Source organism: Sinohyriopsis cumingii, chromosome 5 (assembly GCF_028554795.1).
Source record: "Sinohyriopsis cumingii isolate HCF-2022 chromosome 5, ASM2855479v2, whole genome shotgun sequence".
In the NCBI taxonomy this organism is placed as follows: Eukaryota; Metazoa; Mollusca; class Bivalvia; order Unionida; family Unionidae; genus Sinohyriopsis; species Sinohyriopsis cumingii.
Genome location: NC_142965.1, coordinates 87,962,525 through 87,983,934, shown reverse-complemented (window position 1 = coordinate 87,983,934; position 21,410 = coordinate 87,962,525). Strand labels below are relative to the sequence as shown.

Sequence of the window (21,410 nt, the reverse complement as noted above, 5' to 3'; positions counted from 1 at the left end):
AAGTGCGTAAAGTGAACTGATTTTTTTTTTTTCCATAGGGATTTCACAGCAATACGTGTACAGGGGACTAACTTGCTGCTGTTAGTGACAGAACCACATTTGAATGGGGTTTGTAAGAGCTGCATGCGCTACATTGATCAAACCATCCTTATACAGGAACCTGTTGAAGGTTTGATTATCTTTTTGATTAAGTATTTACATTATGACAAGTTTGTGTAATGGGAGAATGGCTTAGTTTTCAAGTCTGGTTTTATCTTAGGAGAAGTAGTATATTCAGAATTTCCACTTTTATTCATTCATGTGAATTTTTTGCTGGCTGCAAACCAGTTTTAAAGGTTCAGTGAGCCAAGATCTATCTTCACAGCAGGTAGTTTTCACTTTTACTTGAATTAAGTATTATCACAAATATATATTTTACTGAATTCATCTTGCAGAAGCTTGGTATATTGATCACTTTGGTGTCTCTGTGAATGTCCATCCATATGTAAGCACACACTTTGGTGTCTCTATGAATATCCATATGTAAGCACACACTTTGGTGTCTGTGTGAATGTCCATATGTAAGCACACACTTTGGTGTCTCTGTGAATATTCATACGTAAGCACACACTTTGGTGTCTCTGTGAATGTCCATATGTAAGCACACTTTGGTGTCTCTGTGAATGTCCATATGTAAGCATACAATTTGGTGTCTCTGTGAATGACCATATGTAAGCACACACTTTGGTGTCTCTGTGAATGTCCATCCATATGTAAGCACACACAGAGATTATGTTTAATGTTAAAATGTTTACATTACATTCTCTAATAAAAATTTTATATTCCTTTTGTGCGTGTCCTTTCCAGCTAAAATACAAGACAGGCTTGGGGTGTTTATAAAAACAAAAAGATGTTTTTGGTCATGTATTTGTGCATCTGTTAACAATTGCTATTTTGAAGTTCTTTTGAAAATGACTGGACCAATTTTGATTAAACCTGCCAATGGAACCTGGTGTGAGCATTCATATTTGTACCAATGATACCAAATATTAAACAATCATTTGTCCCGTAACTGCTGAACAGAATTTGATTAAATATGAGACAAAGTATCCTGGCACTAAGACATATTAAGTTGTACAAATAATGCCGATCTTCAAGTATGTCCACCTTTACTAAAAGTAGAATAATGTTACTATATATAGAAATTATGCCGATCTTCAAGTATGGCCACCTTTACTAAAAGTAGAATAATGTTACTATATACAGAAAAGCCTTTAAGTGACTTGGACTCCAAAACCATAGAAATTTACCAAACTTGACAGAAGAGGTTTCAAAATGAATCAAGTCTGCCATTAAACAGACTGAGACATAACTTTAAATGAGTTTTCTATAAAACAGCTGAATAGAATTTAACAAAACCTTATAGAAAGCATCTTTGAATGAAGACTTTTCTTATTGTTACAAATGATGTAGATCCTCTGTCAAATATAAAAATAGAAAAACATTGACAACTTATTAAACACCATGACAGAATTTGGCTGAAAGCATCCAGTCATAGACAGCCTTCCATTTTATACCACTGATCAAACAAACTGCCATTGCTAAAACTAGAAAAACCGTAACATACTTCTCTGAAACTATTGGTTGAAAACATCCTGGCATAAAATCCTTTATATGGTTTTTTTTAAATGATGACCCATCCTCAAATATGGCCAATGCTTCTAAAGATGGGAAAAGCTTTGAAAAAGTTCTTCTCCAAAACTAAAGTTTGATCCAGACTTGACAGAAACCACCAGGCATGAAGATCTTTCAAGTCTGTATTAAAGATTCTGTTTTCCCATCAGCTATGACCACAGTTGTTTAAATATAATTTTTTAAAACAACTTTAAATGATTTATTATAAAAAATCACTTGGGGCTGTTCTAAGAAAACATACTCGGCAACCAGGGAAGGCACTTTCAATTTGATATAGTTACACATAAATGCAGTTAGAAATTTTTTATCGCCTTTATGTGAACTCTTCGAATGATCAGAGTAACATGACATGTTTTTAAATTTCTGGCTTCCATGTGTACCATGCATGCTTAAATGGAACAATCCTTAACAGAATTTGAATAAATGTGATGGAAATCATCCTAGAACGGGGCTTTCAGTTTGTACTACTGCTGTAGATTTGCCAATAAATAAGCCAACCATTATAAAAATATAAACAAGATTTCAACGACAACTTCGTGTTTCTTCATATTTAACAGAAAACATCCTGGCATAAAGACCTTTTACATTTATAGTACACACTCTCAAATATGAGTGCAATTGCTAACAGTAGGAATCCCATGGTACATGTACACCCGTACGAATACCCCGATAATCCATCACTACAGCTAAACAGTAGGAAAACCTTCAACCAACTTCTTTTGAAAACTGTTGAAGAGAATTTGACCAAACTTGACGGAAAGCATCTTGGTATAGACTTTTCAGGTTTGCAGAAATGAAGCCAATCCACCAGCAAATATAAGCACTGGTGCATAAATAGAGGAATCTATAAGTGATATTTAAAAAAAAAATATGACATAGAACTTCATGGAACTTGATAGAAAGCTTTCTGGGATAAAGACCTTTCAGATCTTTACAAAAGATGGTGATCAACCATCGAGTTTGGTCACTGTTACTAAAAATAGGAAACTATTTAAGCAGCATCTCAAAAACTATAAAATGAATTTGACCAATAGTGGGCTTTCAAGTTTGTTCAACTGATGTTGATCCCCTATCAATAAGGCTGCCCCTCGAAACCCTTTTGGAGGAGGACCCACAAACCCCCCGTTTCAGATTTTCAGATTTTTTTTGGGCAGACCAAAATCATGTCTGCTTATACTCCAAATCTACTTATATATAGATTATGTCATCTGAATCATGTATCATATATTTCGTATAGTAAATAATTCTCTTTAAGTACAAAAAATAATATGTGACAAATATTTCCTTTTGGGGAAGAGATCATGTGTGAAAATATATAATTTCCCACATTGAGTATTTTAAACAATTACATGGTCGTCAGTATTAAAAATGAACATATCAGATGTAATTGCACTAAAGCGGCATGCACCAGTATGTTGTTTGTAATATACGTTCTTTAATTTTGATTACATATATGTGCATTATAATTTACAAGTTAGAAGATGAATAACCATGACAAAGACAAATTCCACCACAATTTCCTTCTTGCACCTAATGATCAGATAATCCGTATGCCCCATTGAGAGAGAGAGAGAGAAAGAGACATTGAGATAGACAGACAGACATAGATGTCTTCCCGATTTTAAATCTTTATTGTTCACTTACCTGATGACTTATCTTACTCGTGTACAAGTGCAGTACCATATTCCATTATCAATTAATACCACCTGGTAAGCAATTCCTTCTTGTTTTTGTTGCCACTTACATTAAAAGAATCACATGGCATTGTAGATTTATTTTCGTCCTAATTGAATATGCTACAGCTGTATTCAGTCATTCCAAGCTAACACCTTGAGATTAAAATTTAGCAGACCAAATCAGATTAGTGAGGCTACCAGTAGGGAAATTAAGCTACCCATGGGTATTATGAATTCCATACCAATAATGAAAGGAAATGCCAGGTGGTTACTACTGTCAGTTTCTCAGCCAGTGACATTTTTGAACTTACAGACAGAACCAACAGCAATTTAAAGTACATCTAGCATGAGCAAAGATTTAAAAAACGCTTAAGTACAGGAAGAGTATATCCACTTTGAACAAAGTTTTATTTGTTGGGAATGGAGAGGTTGTTATACTTTCGAAGAAAATTAGCATGCAAAATGGTAATTCTTGGGATTTTACCTAATGAAGACTATATGGATGTAACTATTGTGAATATTTAAATCCTGAAGGAATAGGGTATGTACTTTCATAGTTTACATTTACTGTTTCATTTATTGATGTTTTCTCTCTTTGACAATAGCTTCAGCAACACGGGGGCAATAAGTTAAAAATAGGATAAAACATGAACAGATGAACTCTCTCTCTCTCATATATCGGACCATATTTTATTTTGATCATGAGGTGTAAGAAGAAAATTGTGATGGAATACATATGCATCCTTCTCTCTGTATCTCTCTCCCCCCCCAAAAAAAAAAAACAACCAACAACCGGGAAAAGCATTTTAGTATTGTTGGTGCAATTTCCCTATAGCTGGTAAACTGAAATAGCATATAGTGATACTTTTAATATTTATGAAACCGGAAGTAATTATATTTTAATTCCACTCAGTAGCGCTAGTTTTGTTCCATCTGTAACTCAATAAATTTTCAGGTAAGCGCCATTATATGTAGCCAAAAGTACATAATACATAGGGGCCCCGAGTGGCTGTGTGGTCTAAAGCACTCTCCGTTATGGATCACTGCCATCTCACCTCTGTCTGCGTGGGTTCGAGTGTAGGATTCGGCCAATGTGGGTATGTGAGAAAGCTTGCCAGTAGCTTCTTGTGGGTCGGTTGTTCTTCCCAGGGGTTTCCAGGGTTTTTCCTCCACCATTAATACTGGCCGCCATACATAGCCTATCGTGTGCTGAAAATGGTGTTAAACCCCACAACAACAACATAATACATTTAGAATACTTCTTTTGAAACAAATTAGGTACATTTAGATACATTTAATGATCCTGACTGGAAAGGTTACTGAGTTACAGATAGGATAAAATTCACGATGATGTGTGAAACGAAGTGAAAAACACAATCCAAGGTATGGATCTGGCCTCATCTTATACTGAGCATCAACTTATATAAGGATGAAGGATGGAAAATTTGCCAAAATTACTGATTTGACTTATGATCTGCATTGACTTATAGGCCGGCAAATATGGTAGTTCCTTTTGACTAAGAATTTGCCATTAAAGGCGCCCTTACAAATTTGTCATATTTATCTTGTAAATTCTATAGATTACTTGTTTTGTTCTGAGTCTCTAACAAGAACATGCATAATGTGGCAAAGGCACAATCTTGATATGTCCCTGTACCACTGCATGTTTTGTTCTGAGTCTGTTACAAGAACGTGCATGATGTGGCAAAGGCACAATCTTGATATATCCCTGTGCCACTACATGTTTTGTTCTGAGTCTGTTACAAGAACGTGCATGATGTGGCAAAGGCACAATCTTGATATATCCCTGTGCCACTACATGTTTTGTTCTGAGTCTGTTACAAGAACGTGCATGATGTGGCAAAGGCACAGTTTTGATATATCCCTGTGCCACTACATGTTTTGTTCTGAGTCTATGACAAGAACATGCATGATGTGGCAAAGGCACAGTCTTGATATATCCCTGATCCACTACATGTTTTGTTCTGAGTCTGTGTCAAGAACATGCATGATGTGGCAAAGGCACAGTCTTGATATATCCCTGTGCCACTACATGTTTTGTTCTGAGTCTGTGTCAAGAACATGCATGATGTGGCAAAGGCACAGTCTTGATATATCCCTGTGCCACTACATGTTTTGTTCTGAGTCTATGACAAGAACATGCATGATGTGGCAAAGGCACAGTCTTCATATATCCCTGTTCCACTACATGTTTTGTTCTGAGTATGTCGCAAGAACGTGCATGATGTGGCAAAGGTACAGTCTTGATATATCCCTGTGCCACTACATGTTTTGTTCCAAATGAGTGACAAGAACTTAAGGTCTCAACATATCCTCATGCTGTTACATGTTTTGTTTTAGTCAGTGACAAGAGCTTGTTTTAATATGACATACAGATAAGACAAAGTCTTGACAATTCCCTGTGCCATATTGGAATGAAAACATTGAACATTTTTATGTATTTTTTTCCAGTGGTAGATGAGCCAGACTATTGTAATATGGAACCCCGTTACAGGAAACGGCCTGAGGGTTGCTGGGATTCAGATGTACAGGTACATTTCATTTTTCCTATCTGTTTCTATTTCTAAATGTGTATCATTTGGGGGCCATCCATTTAGTATGTACGCAAAAATCTGGCAAAGCTTTACCTCTCCCACCCCTCCCTGTCCACATGTGTAATTTTTTACCATGCACATACGTATGCTTGCCCCCCCCCCCCCAAATTCTGTAGAACGGCCTATATTTAATCCATGCAGAAATGATCAAGGATTAATAATATTAATGTGTTTAATTCATTCGTCCCCAGAGGTTTTTCTCATTTTTGCCTGAAATGTGCATAGGAAAGACCTGGGGGGGGGGGCTATTTCTGAATACATCGTAATACATTGGCTTTCCATGAGACTAATGCCTAGTTGTATTAGAAACATCATTTTCCATTGGTTATTTTGCTTACACATGAGCAGAAGGGTAAAAGTTGGAGTTCTTTTTTTTTTTTTTTGTTTAATGGACCCATCATTTTTGTATGGAGACCGCAATTTATTCCAAATGCCCACCTTATCCTAGTTTTTGCAAAGGTTCACCTGTCTGTGTGCAGTTAAGACCGGTATGCCTTACATCTGAGGCCAAAAGGTCTAAAAATCCGGACACAAAATCACATTCCGATCTTGAGCAAATTTTGGGTGGAAAAAAAAATGTGTCAAAAAATGAGGTTTTTCTCTATATTTTGTAGTGCAACTCGAACTTCCAGATTATTTGATATCATTTTAGAGCTATATCCGTCTGCTTTTTTTTTTAATACCACCCACATTGGTGTATCTTAAATGACCTTGATGCTGCAGAGCTTGTAAGTAGGGTACAGCCTTATCACACCTACAGACGGGATCAGGGCCGAATAGGTTAATAAAACAGTCCACTTACGTCAAATGTCTGGCTGCATCAAAGAAATAAGCTGGGTAACTTTAGAAAGTTTGACTGCTAAAATTCAAATGCCTACTGAACCCAGTCGAATAGGTTACATATTAGACAAATTATTATTGAGGTTTCACCACCAACCCCCTGTTTTCTATGTGGACATACATTATCATTAGACGACCCCCCCCCCCATACACAAGCATATGCATTTGGGTTACCCCCCCCCCCCATGCATACATACTAAATGAATGGCCCCTTGGTAGATTTTCTTATATATAAAGCACACCTCTCTCTGAACAGGACAGACCAAGATCAGGATCTCATAATTTGCTTCCAGATAAAGGCCTACACTTTTCACACCTATTAATGAACAGCATGCACAAAGATTAAATAATGTGTTTGAAAGTCAAAGTCTTCCCTGTATGTTCCATTTGAGATTGGAATCAAAGTAAAACCATTATTGTGTTGCTCATCATGTGACATATCTGGGTCTGTGTTATTCTTGGTCAAATGAGTACGTTTGCATAGATAAATGTAGTATCATATATCCTAGTACTTTTAGTTACAGGTAAGATAAAATTCACAATGCTGAGTGGAAATAGTGAAAAAAACAATTGGAGATGTTGATCTGGCCTCGTCCTGTACTCAGCATCAACTTATATAAGGATGAAGGATTGAAAATTTTCCAAATTTGCTGATTTGACTTTTACTCCGCATTGCCTTACAGGCTGGCAAATACGGTACTCGCTTTTGAGTCCAACTGCAAACAACATGGACTGATCTGCTGTTGTATAATCTGCAGGCAGATCTGGGTTCTTATTGTTTCTACTGAATACTCCAAACAAACTGCATAGACCTGCATCTGCAAATGCATTGTGCAGTAGCAGAGCTGTGTCTGTGCAGTTTGCAGTTGGACTTGTATGCGAGTATATATGGTGTGTTCTAAAACAAATAATTTAAACATCCTAGGTATTGCAAAAATAGACTGGACCTGGAGAAATTGTTAATGCCTTCTAAAAGTAACAGCAACATCTGAAAAATATTCCATGCTTTTAAACAGACATTTTTTTTACCAGTTGTCATCTGATGTCAAAATGATACAGAAAAAGAAAATGCTAATTCTTAATTTGGTTTAAATTTGTAAGAGGTAAATGCCAAGAGGTAATTTTGATTGGACAGTAAAAAGATATTCAATTTTGATTCTCAGATTTATTGTGTTTGTCTGTTTTGCAGGAGGACACAAGTCGTTGCAGTGGTCCGAAGACACACCATGTCTCTCCACTTCTTATCCTGATTTCATTTCTTGTGGCTTGTCTCCTGAGAAACTGGTTTCAATGCAGGTGATAGCCAGGGGAAAAATCTGCCCCCACCCTACAGCAGTTTGCTGCTTGCAGTAAAACACTTCTGTCACCCTCTAGTCATTCCATAGTCGTAGCTGTTAACCAAGTCTGTTACAGAGATTCTCAAAGAAAGAATTTAGAGATGAAGCAGGTTGATAATAGATTCATCTAGTGTTAACATGAGTAATTTGAAAATCAGACAGTGGGTTCAGACACTGGTTTGTCAACATGTATTCTCCTTTCCCAAATGAAAACTAAATTAATTTACAATTAAATATATATCGCCTAATTGAAACTTACAAAAGTAAAGTTTTATGCAGTAAGATCTTGAAAAGAAATTCTAAATTCAGCAATGTATACTTTTAGTGACATGCATACTTTTCTTACATTTGGGAAGCGTGTGCTGTGATTGATAATATTTTTGTGTGACATAATCATGAAATGCTCATCATTTAATATGAATATATCATTACTTAGCAGTGAATAAAACGAATTATGAATTTAGTTAAATTGTGTGTTCGTTGAAATGTGTGATTTACAGTTTAGCTGATAAAAAGAGTGTGAAATTAAGATCATACAGTTCTGCTTGTTGATATTTTTCCTTTAGTGTCTGTTTTGGTTGTAGAAATCTTAGATATCAGCAAAGTTAATTTTGAACAGACATGAGTGATGTCCAGTCTTGTTGACCAGAATTGCCTTGTTCTACTTTGCACTATATTTTACAAATGAAATGGAATGCACCGTAATACAAGAAAATGCAGAAGGAACACCAAGAAAATGATGAATGTTGTTTTTGTGTGTGAAGGAAACAGCACAATTCAAAATGCAGAATGAAGATTGATAAATCCAATATAATGGAACATGATTGCATTTCACAAATGGATTTAAAAATCCATTATATTTAGGCTACCACTAAATTTCCTCAATTGAAAGTCCTTTCACATGATAAACTATGATTAAAGTCATTACATGGCCAGGCAGGTTTTCACCCCTTTAAATCCATGACATAGTTCTTGTTTAGGAAGAATGAATAGCAAACACAACTGAAGTGATGCCATCATCATGCATTGTATATGTACAACCATTTTTTAAATGAATATAAATTAGAAACAAGATGATGACAAATAATCTACAACTGTGGTTTGACACTTTTTATAGATATGGTTATAATTTAGTTAATTATAAATTCAATCAGCATTTGTATTTTGTGTATTTACTATTTCATTACAACAAACATTTAATAAAACAAGATATGAAAGCTATAGGTTTCTTCCTTTAAGACCGCTAAGGTAAATGCTTATATATTTCTTTTTAAACAATTGAAACAGCAGGAAACAATGGGTGAAAGTGAATATGAAAGATGAATGCATGTTTGAGAATAGAATCCAATGACAATAAGAAAATAAAAGAAATTCAAATGTAAATGAAATGCAAGCAACATAAATGAAAATAAAGTGCAGAGTTGGTCAAGTTACTTATGTTGATGTCTGTATAACATCATCAATGGAAACAATGTTTATTCATGTTTAACATCAGCTCGTATGTGATCAGTAAGAACTTCATTTTGATTAAAATTGTATGAAATGTACACATTATTTATTCATTAAACCGGTGTAATTATTTTCTGCATAATTTCAAACCAGTCTTTACATTGAACAAGTTGTTATGATGTGTCGTTGTGATTAGAACACCCAAAGAGACCAACATATATTCTGTGCAGTTGTTATGGTATGTTGTGATGATTTTATTACCATATATACTTGCTTAAGAGCTGAATCTAAGTGCAAACAGCATTGACCCTGATCTTCCATTGCATATTGCACTGGTAAATCTGGATGTATTTTGTTTGTTTTACTGATAACTCCTAACACCAGATCTGATGGTGCATTATGTGGCAGCTGATTTGAATCTGTGCAGTTTGCTGTTGGACTGGACTTGTAACTGAGTACAAATGTATATCGTCCAGTGTTTTTCAAATGCACTGATTATTCTTATGTATTTGCACTCATATCAAAATAAATCAGCATTATAAGTTGATTGTGGTAATCTTTATCCAATAATCTGGTTAATCCCAATTTAAAACAACAGATATGTGACATCAGCGAGATTAGATTGCATGGTCAAATACATTATTTACATTTGTTTTGGATGTTTAGACTTCAAATTATCAGATGCAATGGTCAGATATATTATTGAGTTCTTTGGATGTTTAGACTGTACATGGTCGGATACACTATTGACATTTGTATGGATGTTTGGACAGTACATCGGAACCTGGTCAGATACACTCTTAACAGTTATTTGGATGTTTCTGTTGGCAGCTGGTGGTACTAGAATAAGGATATTAGACTAAATTATTTGCATGGATGGAATGGTATTGAACTTTCAAATCTGTCACGTTTTTGTGTCAAATTTTTAAAGAATGTTTATTGATGGTTCCATGCTGTTGGAATGTTGCATAATAGTTTGATCAGTTTGTTACTGCATGCCATTTTTTGCTTGACTGCAAGAAATAGAGAAATACATTGTCAACAAAAATAATGGAGTCTGCATCCCACCCTGGTAGAAGTTTTGTGGCAGGTTGTTTATCTTCTTTCAGTTATCATTACAGGTGGGTGCAGGACCCCAGGTGGCCGAGTGGTCTAAAGCGTTCTCTGTTACGGTTCACTGCCATCTCACCTTTGTTTGCATGGGTTTAAGTCTAGGATTTGGCCAATGTGTGTATTTGAGAAAGCTTGCCAGTAGCTTCTCCTGGGTTGGTGGTTCTTCCCGGGGTATTCCCAGGTTCTTCCTCCACCATTAATACTGGCTGCCATGCATAGCCTATCGTGTCCTGAAAAATGGCATTAAACCCCATAACAACAACAACAACAACAGGCGGGTGCTTTTTGGTAGAATATTGCTGATTATCAGTATATCAGCGTTATACTGAAAGTTGTGTCTCCTTTTGATTTTTATTTGATTTAATGGTCTTACAGATTATACTTGGTGACTTAATTTCAGGCTCAGGTTTTAGAGCAAGTTCTTATTATATTAATATGACTTTTCCTTTCATCAAACCACCAGGTTGTGGCATGGATTCTTTTCAGAGATGTTACTTATTGATAAAGACTACACGGAATATGTTGCAACTTGGATAAGTAAGGGGTTAGAGTTTTTGAAAAACAAATAGGACATCAAGTTTTGAGGCAATCTTTTCCTTAGTTACATGTCTTTGAGACTCGTCATCTCATGATCATTGAACATTTTACATTGAATTATTTGCAAGAATGTTACACTACCATAATTTCTTATTTTTTTTACCTTGACCTACTTTCAATGCTTCAGTGAATTGTGACATCATCCTGAAGTCATTAAATTCACACTTCATTATTCTATGACAGCATGTTTTTCTTAGTTATGTTTACTAGGAATCATTGGATACTTTGCATAGGGAATAGGAATCATTGGATACTTTGCATAGGGAATAGTAAACTTGGATATGATAAACCTCAGTCATGTTTTCTCATCTCAGTTTCAACCAGTTAATATTTCAGTTTTAGAGATTGTAAAATGGCTGTATTTCATGAACAGGACCAATAAATGAGGACATTTTGAATATTGGACAGCACTTCTTACATTATCTGCTTTACAGCTGGAATGGTGTAGTATCAGCATCTATAATATCGTTTGAAAACAATATTAGCCTTGGTCCTGATTAAAAATAATAAAAATGCTAACAACAACTAACTTTTATTATCATCCTTTAACACATTTGAGGACCTAGTCAAACAAAACTTTACTGTCAGGCTTAACAGGAAATGTCCATTAATTGGGTGTTGTATTTTCAATTTAGTAAGCCTGCTTGAGGTCAAAGAAAACTTAAAATTTTGTTGTGGTAGATGTTTTAATAAAAGTTTGTGAAACAAAAAGATTTTTAGAAGTAGATAAAGAGATAAAACATGAAAGAATATCACTAGTGGTGAAGCAACAGCAAATCTAGAACAGAAAATGACATATTTTTGTGGTACATTTCATAATTAACAATATAACTCCCTTTTTTGTTATAATTTGTTCATTTGAATGTTTCTATATATAAGTTTACAGACAGACTGCCACCACTTTAAGTTTTGAGAAACAGCCATTAGAATTTTGGGGTCCCTGACCCATTTCTATATACAGGTCCACCTCTTTTGTAAGGCCACCTTGCATGACTCCAAAATAGTATGTTTTTGCGATTTTGTCCTCTTTATTAGAGACCACCATATGTATAGGGCCACCATTGGACTGCAGAAGGAATGGCCTTATAGGAGGGGAACCACTATACTAGTTGGCACAACATATGGGTAACTTAAAATGAAAAATCAAGAGTAAGCCAGTTGTAGATACAGACTGGTTTATAATTGCACATTGTACACAATGTTGATTATATGAAATTGTATGTTACTATTTTTCATCCTACCAGCTTTGGTATTTGTATTACCTGTAAGTCATTTCAAATAGTCAACCTGTGCTGTCCTTAGCTTTTATATAGTTGGGATATTGTTTAAAATATGGACTTTGTGATAAAGACTTGCTTTAAGTATGACTGTATGATAAAAACCTTGCTTTAATGATTTGAATGCAAATGATATCATGTTTTAATTGTTATTTAAATGTAACTAGAAGTAATTCTGATTGTAATATACAACCTTGAAATTTTACATGTTTACCTTATTTTGGGTGTTAAGAGTAGATGCAGAGTGAAAGTAAAGGTGGCCATTTGTTTCCACTTCTTGACATATATGCATGTATGGGTTAAAGTGGAGAATGGGACAGAGTACTGGCGCAAACATTTGTCTACAGGAGACAATCCACCAAGCTGACTCCCTACCAGCTCGGGTATGTATAGGGCTGATTTGCCCTCTGACACATAAGAGGCAACTATTGGGAGCAGGAGCTGTGGTGACTCTTTGGTTAGCAATCTAGCATTGAGACCAAAAGGGTGACAGATCAAATCTTACCATCAGACCCTTAAAATCAAACATGTTCTTCAATTTTTGTTTGGAATTTACTGTCTTGTTAGAGAAGAGTTATAGTTTCATATTCATTTATTATTTGCCCATTACACTAATTTGATAATAGTAAGCCCTAATCAACTTTTTTTGGTTATTATTAAAAGTACATGTAAATAATATCTAATACATGTTTCATGAAAGTATGAAGACATTTGAAAATGGTCCATAATCATTTAATGCATTCAACAGATTTTTGCACAAGATTGTCAGTGTAAATATTTGGGGTATTTATTTATTTGATGTTTATTACAATTTGATTGTTTATGTCTATTTATTAATTAATTTGTTATACATTACATTGATATCCTGCAGATGCAGTATTTCATAAATATAACAAGTTTAACCAGAGTTCTAAAATGATTTATTCAGAGTTATTTGTATTTTGTGTCTTTCCTATAATCTTGAAACAAACTTTGTACATGTTTTCCAATGCTGTAACAATGTAATTGTAAAAAGATGATGTGTAATTGGAGTTTTAAGTTTTTTAAAGTATTTGAGCATGAAATGAAGTTTATAGGTTTTTGTTTTAAAATTGTACATTTTGGAGAATCTGAAGTACATACTACAAGGGATTTTTAAACAGCATTCCCTTAATTTTTGCTTGCATTTATTTATTGTATTATTATTGACATTAACAAAACTTGTTTCCTGTAATTGATCTTCCTTTTTCTTTTTATAACATTGTTATTTTTATACACACTGTCAAGTCACTGTCAAGATGTACTTGCAGCCCAGAACATAAAATAATGGTGTGTCTTTATCCTGATATGATGCAGTTTATGTATAGTATTTTCGATTTCTGGATGTCATCTATTTATATTCTGGATGATAGAGGATATTTGCTTGTAACAGGTGAATATTTCAATGAGTGGGTGAAAATGCTCAGGTTTTTCTTCCATGAGATGAAATATATCCATTATTTACTTGTAGGAAGCATATTTTATATTTCTTTTATGTATTTGCTAGCAAAATGGATAAAACATTAAAGTTGCAGATTTCTTGCTGGGTCTCTTCCGATATGAGCAGTTCACGGTAAACAGTAACATAATTTTCTTTCACATTTAAAAGGAAAAATAGCACATTAAGGAAAAGAAATATAATTTGCACCATGTTTTTTTATTTATTTATCTTTAAATGGAAGTAGCCATACTTACCACCTCACTACATAGTATCTAAGAATAACTGCAGACTTCTTGATTATAATGTTGGCTATGTCTGTTGACAGCTATTGAAAAAGAATATATTTTTTAACTCCAGTGAAACATCAAGATTATTTCCCTTAGAAAATCCATTAATTCCATGCTTAATATTAAATTAAAAAAACTTTATTCTTCTAAGGAAGATCAATTATTCAGATATTGTCAATCAAGTGATTATTCATTGCTAACAGTTCTGTCATTATTGATAAATGTTAATATTGAACTATCTGCCATTGATATTTATAATGGCCAGTATAGTTTGTGATATTTATTGTGCACAGTTGGTTGTTCTTTTGTGGTATTTAAACATACCTTATTTATTTACCAGATTTATTTAGCTGGTATCTCAGTATACTTTTTCATATTTACTTGTTTAATTCTATAAAAGTTGTTTTGCAGTTTGTTATAATTCTACAGTTGGTACTTGAATGTCACCATAAATCTTTGGACTAGCAATAACTCATTAAAATGTAAAGTTGGCTTAGGAGTGAGGTCATTTTATACTAAGGTATAGTACAAACAAGGCCATGTTTCTGGTACAGAGCTGCCTCATTATAACGCGATCCACGTGGGCTTTAAAATTGTGTTGTGGAAGAATAATGAAGAATAATATAAACAAAGCTAGGTTGTAATTGGGGTTGATGCACACAAAACAATGAGAAAAAATCCAAATAGAATAATTAATGAAACTAAATTTTAATCTGGTTGTCATAATTCAAAGACAAAAATGAAGCAAAGTAGCAGTATGAGAACTAAAGTACATATCGATGCTGTTGTTGTGTGAGGAGCTGCAGTATAATGAGGTGTTTTACAGTGAGGGACTACTGTATTTTGCTTTGGTTGTGTAAGCATGGTAAGTGTCACAGCAGTAATGATGTCATCATCAGTGTTAAAGTCTTGTGTTAAATTTTGTTGCAAGTCATGTATGGGCTTGGCATGGGAGGTGATGTTTGTAGGTGAGGGGAGCATATATAAATATACATGGACATACAAGACACCTTGTTCTGCAGAGCATTTTATTGTCTCTTTCAGGATTGACTTGCATAAGTATCAAATATTGTATGTTATTGTCACTTGAAGTAAATATGCAGTGTTGGAACATATACAAGCCATACAAGTACAGTGTCATTTTTAACACAATTATTCATATGTCTTGGGCAAAGTTTATTTATAATTCTTTACCTCATTTACATGATAGAGGACATCAGGAGGCAGTATCAGGGATGTCAAAATTTAGGTAAAGTATAGGCACTCACTATGACTGAAAAGATACACACATTTCCAGTATTTTAACTTTCATTGCAATAATTTTACATTTTATATTGCTCATCTCAACATTTATATACACTAATGTACTGATGTATGAAAAAGTATTTTAAGGAAATCAAAAGTTTTTGTATTGGAGATTACTCATTACAAAATAACATTTTAGATTCCTATCCAAGTAACAAAAAGGTAGTATCAGCCAAGTGTAGTAAGCTTCGTTTCCTTTACTTTATCAACATGTTATGTATTTTCTGCCAACTACAAAATTAAATTAAATGTATCTTTGTAACTTGTGCTAATTTGTTGTAGTGGAAAAACATAGCAAAATTTTACATGATAAATATTTGAGATCCTCTTTGATGTACAACCTATTATTTTTAAGCTTAATCCAGAAAACATTTTTGGTTGTAGAATTTGTAAAATCATTACCAAAAGTAATGCTAACACTTCCATATATTGATAGTTTGGTGTAGATGATACATGAAAAGGACTAAAATTACAATTTTAATAATTATGTTATGATGAAAATATTTACTTACAAAGGTGATATTGCTTTTTTAAAGTGTCATTTTAGTTACTGTTTGAAGAAATGCATTTTGAGTTCGTTTTTGGCATTACATGATGAACAAGAACACTTGGAACAATTTTTGAACACAAGAATGAGTAGAGTATTTTTCATTTTTTTTTTGTTAAAGGTACCTTTTTGGTACAATTAATGTATGTAAGTAAAAAGAAATTACAAGATTTACATTAAGTATCCATTTGTTGTTTTAATAGGAATGAATGTAATACAGTGAATTATGTGTGATGAATGTGAAGACTGACTTATTTATCATAGGAAAAAGATTAAGACAGTAAGAAAAATGTACATACTTTGTCAGGATGCATGAGAACCAGTATTAAGTTTATATAATCCCTTTTTAATTCATAATGTGTTATGCATGGGTCAGATTTCTGTCTTTGAAGGGCCACATTTTTTCTGTTTGGTCTTGTTTTCTAAAGTTAATGAATTTTCATTAAAATCTATGATTGTAGATAGAAAATTATGTGTTAATAAATACATTCTGGATTGTTTTCAGATAGATGGTTTTATACTTTCTCTGTAAATGTTGGATGATGTTTACATTTGAGTGAGAATTTAGGATTGTTTTTAGATCTGTACTTAAGTTGACCTAGCCATGTACATGTTTTCCCAAAAATCATGTAAGGACTAAATTTGGTTCAAGACAAAAAGAATAATATGATAATCCAAAGATGTTCCAATGTATCAAATTATGATACCATGTGGTTCTGACTTAACTATGTAACACATTTACACAGAAACCACCAAAGGTACTGAGCCTGATTAGTGTAACTGCAGTGGCCCCCTTCTGATAGGCCCCTCTTGAGAAAGGCCACTCCTTTTATAAAGTCATATTGTCCAGCACCAAGGAAGTGTACATATATTATGTTTTTTTTGTATTCCTTGCCATAGGCCATCCTATTTATAAAATTAAATGTGTATGACAGGATGGGTTGCCTCTTGAAGAATGGGACCACTCTATGACCATCAGCCTAATTTGCAGTACATGTAAAATAGAAACATGATTGAATGGAGTGGATGTGATATTTTCTCACATACACGTTTTGAAGTATGCTGTGATAAATTTCATTGTTCAGGCAATAAAAAGGAGAATTAATGGACAGAAACAATTTGTGTTTATCTTTAGAAACATAAAGTGACATAGTTACAGATTTGATAAATGCCCAGGCATGTGTTAAAAGAAAAGAAAATACATTTCTTCATCCATGCATGCTTTGTGAATTGAAACTTTTCACATATGCACATATTTCAAATTGAATCTCTTAGCCACATACATTAATTGGAAGGAATCTGTTTTGTTCACAAAATAGTTTTGTGGAAACAACACCATTTACTTGTAAAATTCTCTTACACAAATGGGTAACTTTGACATTTATTTCCATTCTAAGAAGTTTCAAGTTGATTTAAGTTCATTACACATACGGAAATTCAGGATTTTTTGTGTTCTCTGTGTCTAGTATATTTGAGTGAAACTTAGGTATGTCAATCAGTACACATTTGTGAACAGTATTCCATCTTTGTAGTTTGTATAGGTGACTATATAGCCCCCCCCCCATTGTTTTCATTTTGATGTGGTTCATATTTAATAAAAGTTGCTCTAGATGGGTGTCGTTTGTTATCCTTTTCTCACTCTTCATTTATTCCCTTGCAATATAGGTCATTAAAAACACATTGGGATTTCCCTTCTAACATGTCTTGATCCTATATTTAGATGATTCGACTTAAAGGACGCACAGTAGCTGAGTTGGTAAAGCATTGGTCTCCTGATCCAAAGGCTGTGGGTTTGATACCTGCCAGGGTTAGCCCATGTTGGATACCTTAACGTGTCCTCAAGAAAGGCACTTAGCACCCTTTTCCCTAGTATGATGTAACTAGTAATGTGATAAAGTGCCGTCAAAACCCACAAAAACAAAACTAATGGAGTCCAATTAGACAATAAACAATTTTCATTTCAATCTAATAAACATATTGACTTTTTAACTATTTCACAATATAATATGATACAAAATCAAAATTTGCTCAAATTTCTCCTCATTAAGTTTGTTAAGAAAGTAATTTACTTTGATGTTGGACATATTGTTAAAGGGTAATTAGTTTGCCATACATTTGCTTTGACGAGATATTTTGTATTAAATAATTAGACCAGTTAATGGCAGAATGCGTTATTAATACATTGTTAATATGGGTTTATATGATTAACCTAGGCTGTCATGGATGTACCACAGCTGACAGGAAAAAGGTATGGGAAGTGAAAAACTGAGATAAATTCAATAATTCGTACCAATAGAAAAATGTTCATATCAAAAATAATATTTTAGAATTATCTGAGTTCATTGTTGAATCATAAAGTTTCATTGCTTTTGGTAAATGTAAGCAGTACTATTGTCCATCTTGAGTCATGTGATCGTGTTAATGTAATTTGTGAAAGAGCTAATACACATTGGTACAAGATTGGTGATACGGCCCATATTTCAAAATTTTGAGAATTTTGATAATCGATTAAAAATTCAGTGACAATACTTAAAGAGTAATAAACCTGCTTATGCTTCATGTCTACTACTGTTTTGGCATATCTGACGTTAATGTGTGACGATTGGAACATGGTCTGGATGAATATTAGACTTAAACCTGAAACGTCTTGCATACAACATATACAATTTGATGTTATTTTTATTTACAAATAATAACAACACATTGGTCACTTTTGAACCGCGAGAAACAACATCTACAAACCTGTAGATTTTTGGCTGTGAAGATCGTCAACAGCTAAACTGACGAAAAGACAACTTCACTAACTTTACAGATAAAGTATTACCCAATCGACTCTGGATGGAGCACGAATAAATGTGTAGTAAGATGAACATAATCCGATTGCAGGCTGTTCATTAATCATGACGTAATTATATATTGACCAAAAGGTAGCCAGACTTGAGTTTCCTTCAGAAAGTTAGTTTTTTATTGCCTGACAATTAATTAAACTCGAAAACTTTGTTTTTAATTTTGTTTCTTTTCTCCTTATTTCAGTGAATGCTTCATACTGAACGTAAATGTCTATAAATTGGATGTTTTATAATTATTGTAAAAAGACATACCTTGTCCTGCGATAGGTCAGCTTCTACAACCGATTAAGCTCATTTTCGGATCGGTCAAGCGGCAAGAAAAGGTCTCAGATATCCTCAGTTCCAGTCTTCCAGTCTTGAAATGTGTCTCATAGGTTAGCTTTTGACAGTTTTGTTCTACAAGCGGTTTCCCAATTTGATTCGTACAGCATGTACCAACGATCATTAGGTCCTACACCCCAGGATAAGAGCTTTGGATTTGGCTGCTCAAGCTCGAGCATGAAAAGTTTATAACAGGATGACTTTCTTGCACTCACAGAATTACAATTAATCCCTAAATATATCATGTTGTCATCTATTGTTTCTGCTTGATCCACGGTTCTGTGTTGGAAATCCTTTTTTGAATACAATTTCGAAAACTTTGCATCTTTTTCTGGATTTGATGAATTTTTAATTAAACTCTATGTGTTTCAGATAAAATGCTTTCAGGTTGTGTAAATGAAACCTTGTCAGCCACAGTATCGTTGAACATCATTTGTTTTCTGTTCTGATATTTGCACTTTGTTATCTGTTTCATCTCCCTCATAAATTTGTGCATATAATCAATCTCTGTACTGATAATGATCTCTTTTATGCACAATGGTTTTCGTTTACAAAACGATAATATAGATTTGAATAATAGTATTATTATTATATTTAATACATATTCTATTATCAAAGCACAAACAGTCTGATTTATTCATGTTCACTTAGGTTGGAAAGATGTATTATAATCGATTGAATACATACAAGTTGAATACAACTCGAGTCGATGAACCTATCGATATGTTCTCGTTATAAAAATAGTATCGTCTGTTGAATCCAAATATACTTACAATACAAGTAGAGAATCAATCTCGGTCTCAGCTGATGTATACAGCAAAAATATTTTTTTTTATTAATCCAAGATTAGTTCATTTTCATATATGAATGTTAATCCATTGTATACCAATTTGGTGTTATACCTATTGTGCTGTCACGAAACAATAAATTCATAAAACGTGGTTCGTTCTTTCTTCGGATAAAGCGTTTCTCTTTTCTCATCCGTAACTTGAACTAAGAGATTTGGGATTTCATTAGATATATACTTGTATGATAATGATCGTTGTCAGGCCGTTTGAAGTTGTTGAGAGTACGCACATTACGTTTTGCTTGCGATTTGTACTAAAAACGTATTGACAACGTCGAATGCTAAACTTAGAAGAGAGGAACGATTGTCCAGTATTCGTTATCAAAACGTTTCAAGCGTGTAGTTTTGCTATCTGTCCAAAACTTAAATGCGACAAAAAACACTTAAGCAGCAATGGCTAATTGGAGATTTGACTTCATTAGTTTACTACTACCACTATTACTACTACTACTGCTACTACTACTATTGACAATAATAGTAATGATAATAATAATATTGACAATACTATATGGTGTGGTGATGGTACTGAAAGCTGCAGGTAGTAGTGGTGGTTTTGATGAAAGTAGTAGTAGTTGCAGTAGTAACAGGTATAAATTATATAACCTCTCATAATAGTTACCTTAAATTTCCTACCCCTAGTCCTCGCCTCGCCCACCCATATCCCCCGCCATCCCTTATCCCAACTAAAATAAAAGGAGGACTTTACTGCCGCATACACCATCTCATTCCATTGTAAAACAAATTATATTTCAGCAAGATACTTACGCTCCTCTTCTGACACTCGTATTCTCATTATTTCCACTCAGAAAATGAAGTCATATGGACAACATTATTTTGCATACCAGGGCCCAGCAACTTGGAACGAAATCCCCACTGAACAGTGATCTCATTCAAGAGCGCTCTTAAAACTCCTCTATTTCGATTGCAAAAACAGACTTAAAGACCAAATAATGTTTCCTTACCTTAAATATTTTCAGCATGTTTTCTGTTGTCTAATTTCATGGTGTTTGTTTTGTGTAAGCACATTATTATACAGGTGTTGTCCAGTGTTGTAAAGTGCTTAGAACCTCTAAAGATTAGGCGCTATTCAAAGTCCTTATTATCACTATTATTATCATTACTATTATATATATAATAGAGAGAGAGAGAGAGAGATAGAGAACGCAATGACACCGTTCCATGATTGATACTGGCTTCATATTAAACATTCTAGTGTT

The 21,410-nt window shown here is 33.9% G+C and overlaps 1 protein-coding gene across 1 annotated transcript in view; it reads left to right on the top strand.

Annotated features, from left to right (window-relative positions):
- LOC149799696 (voltage-dependent calcium channel subunit alpha-2/delta-1-like) overlaps window positions 1–17,787 on the top strand; it is a 230,274-nt gene extending 212,487 nt beyond the window's left edge. The window contains exons 36-38 of the mRNA XM_089959053.1: window positions 39–169; window positions 5,823–5,902; window positions 7,995–17,787. Of these exons, the coding sequence (XP_089815179.1) occupies window positions 39–169; window positions 5,823–5,902; window positions 7,995–8,105 (322 nt within the window). The 3' untranslated portion in view covers window positions 8,106–17,787. The remainder of the gene's footprint in view (window positions 1–38; window positions 170–5,822; window positions 5,903–7,994) is intronic.
- Window positions 17,788–21,410: the final 3,623 nt, after the last annotated feature.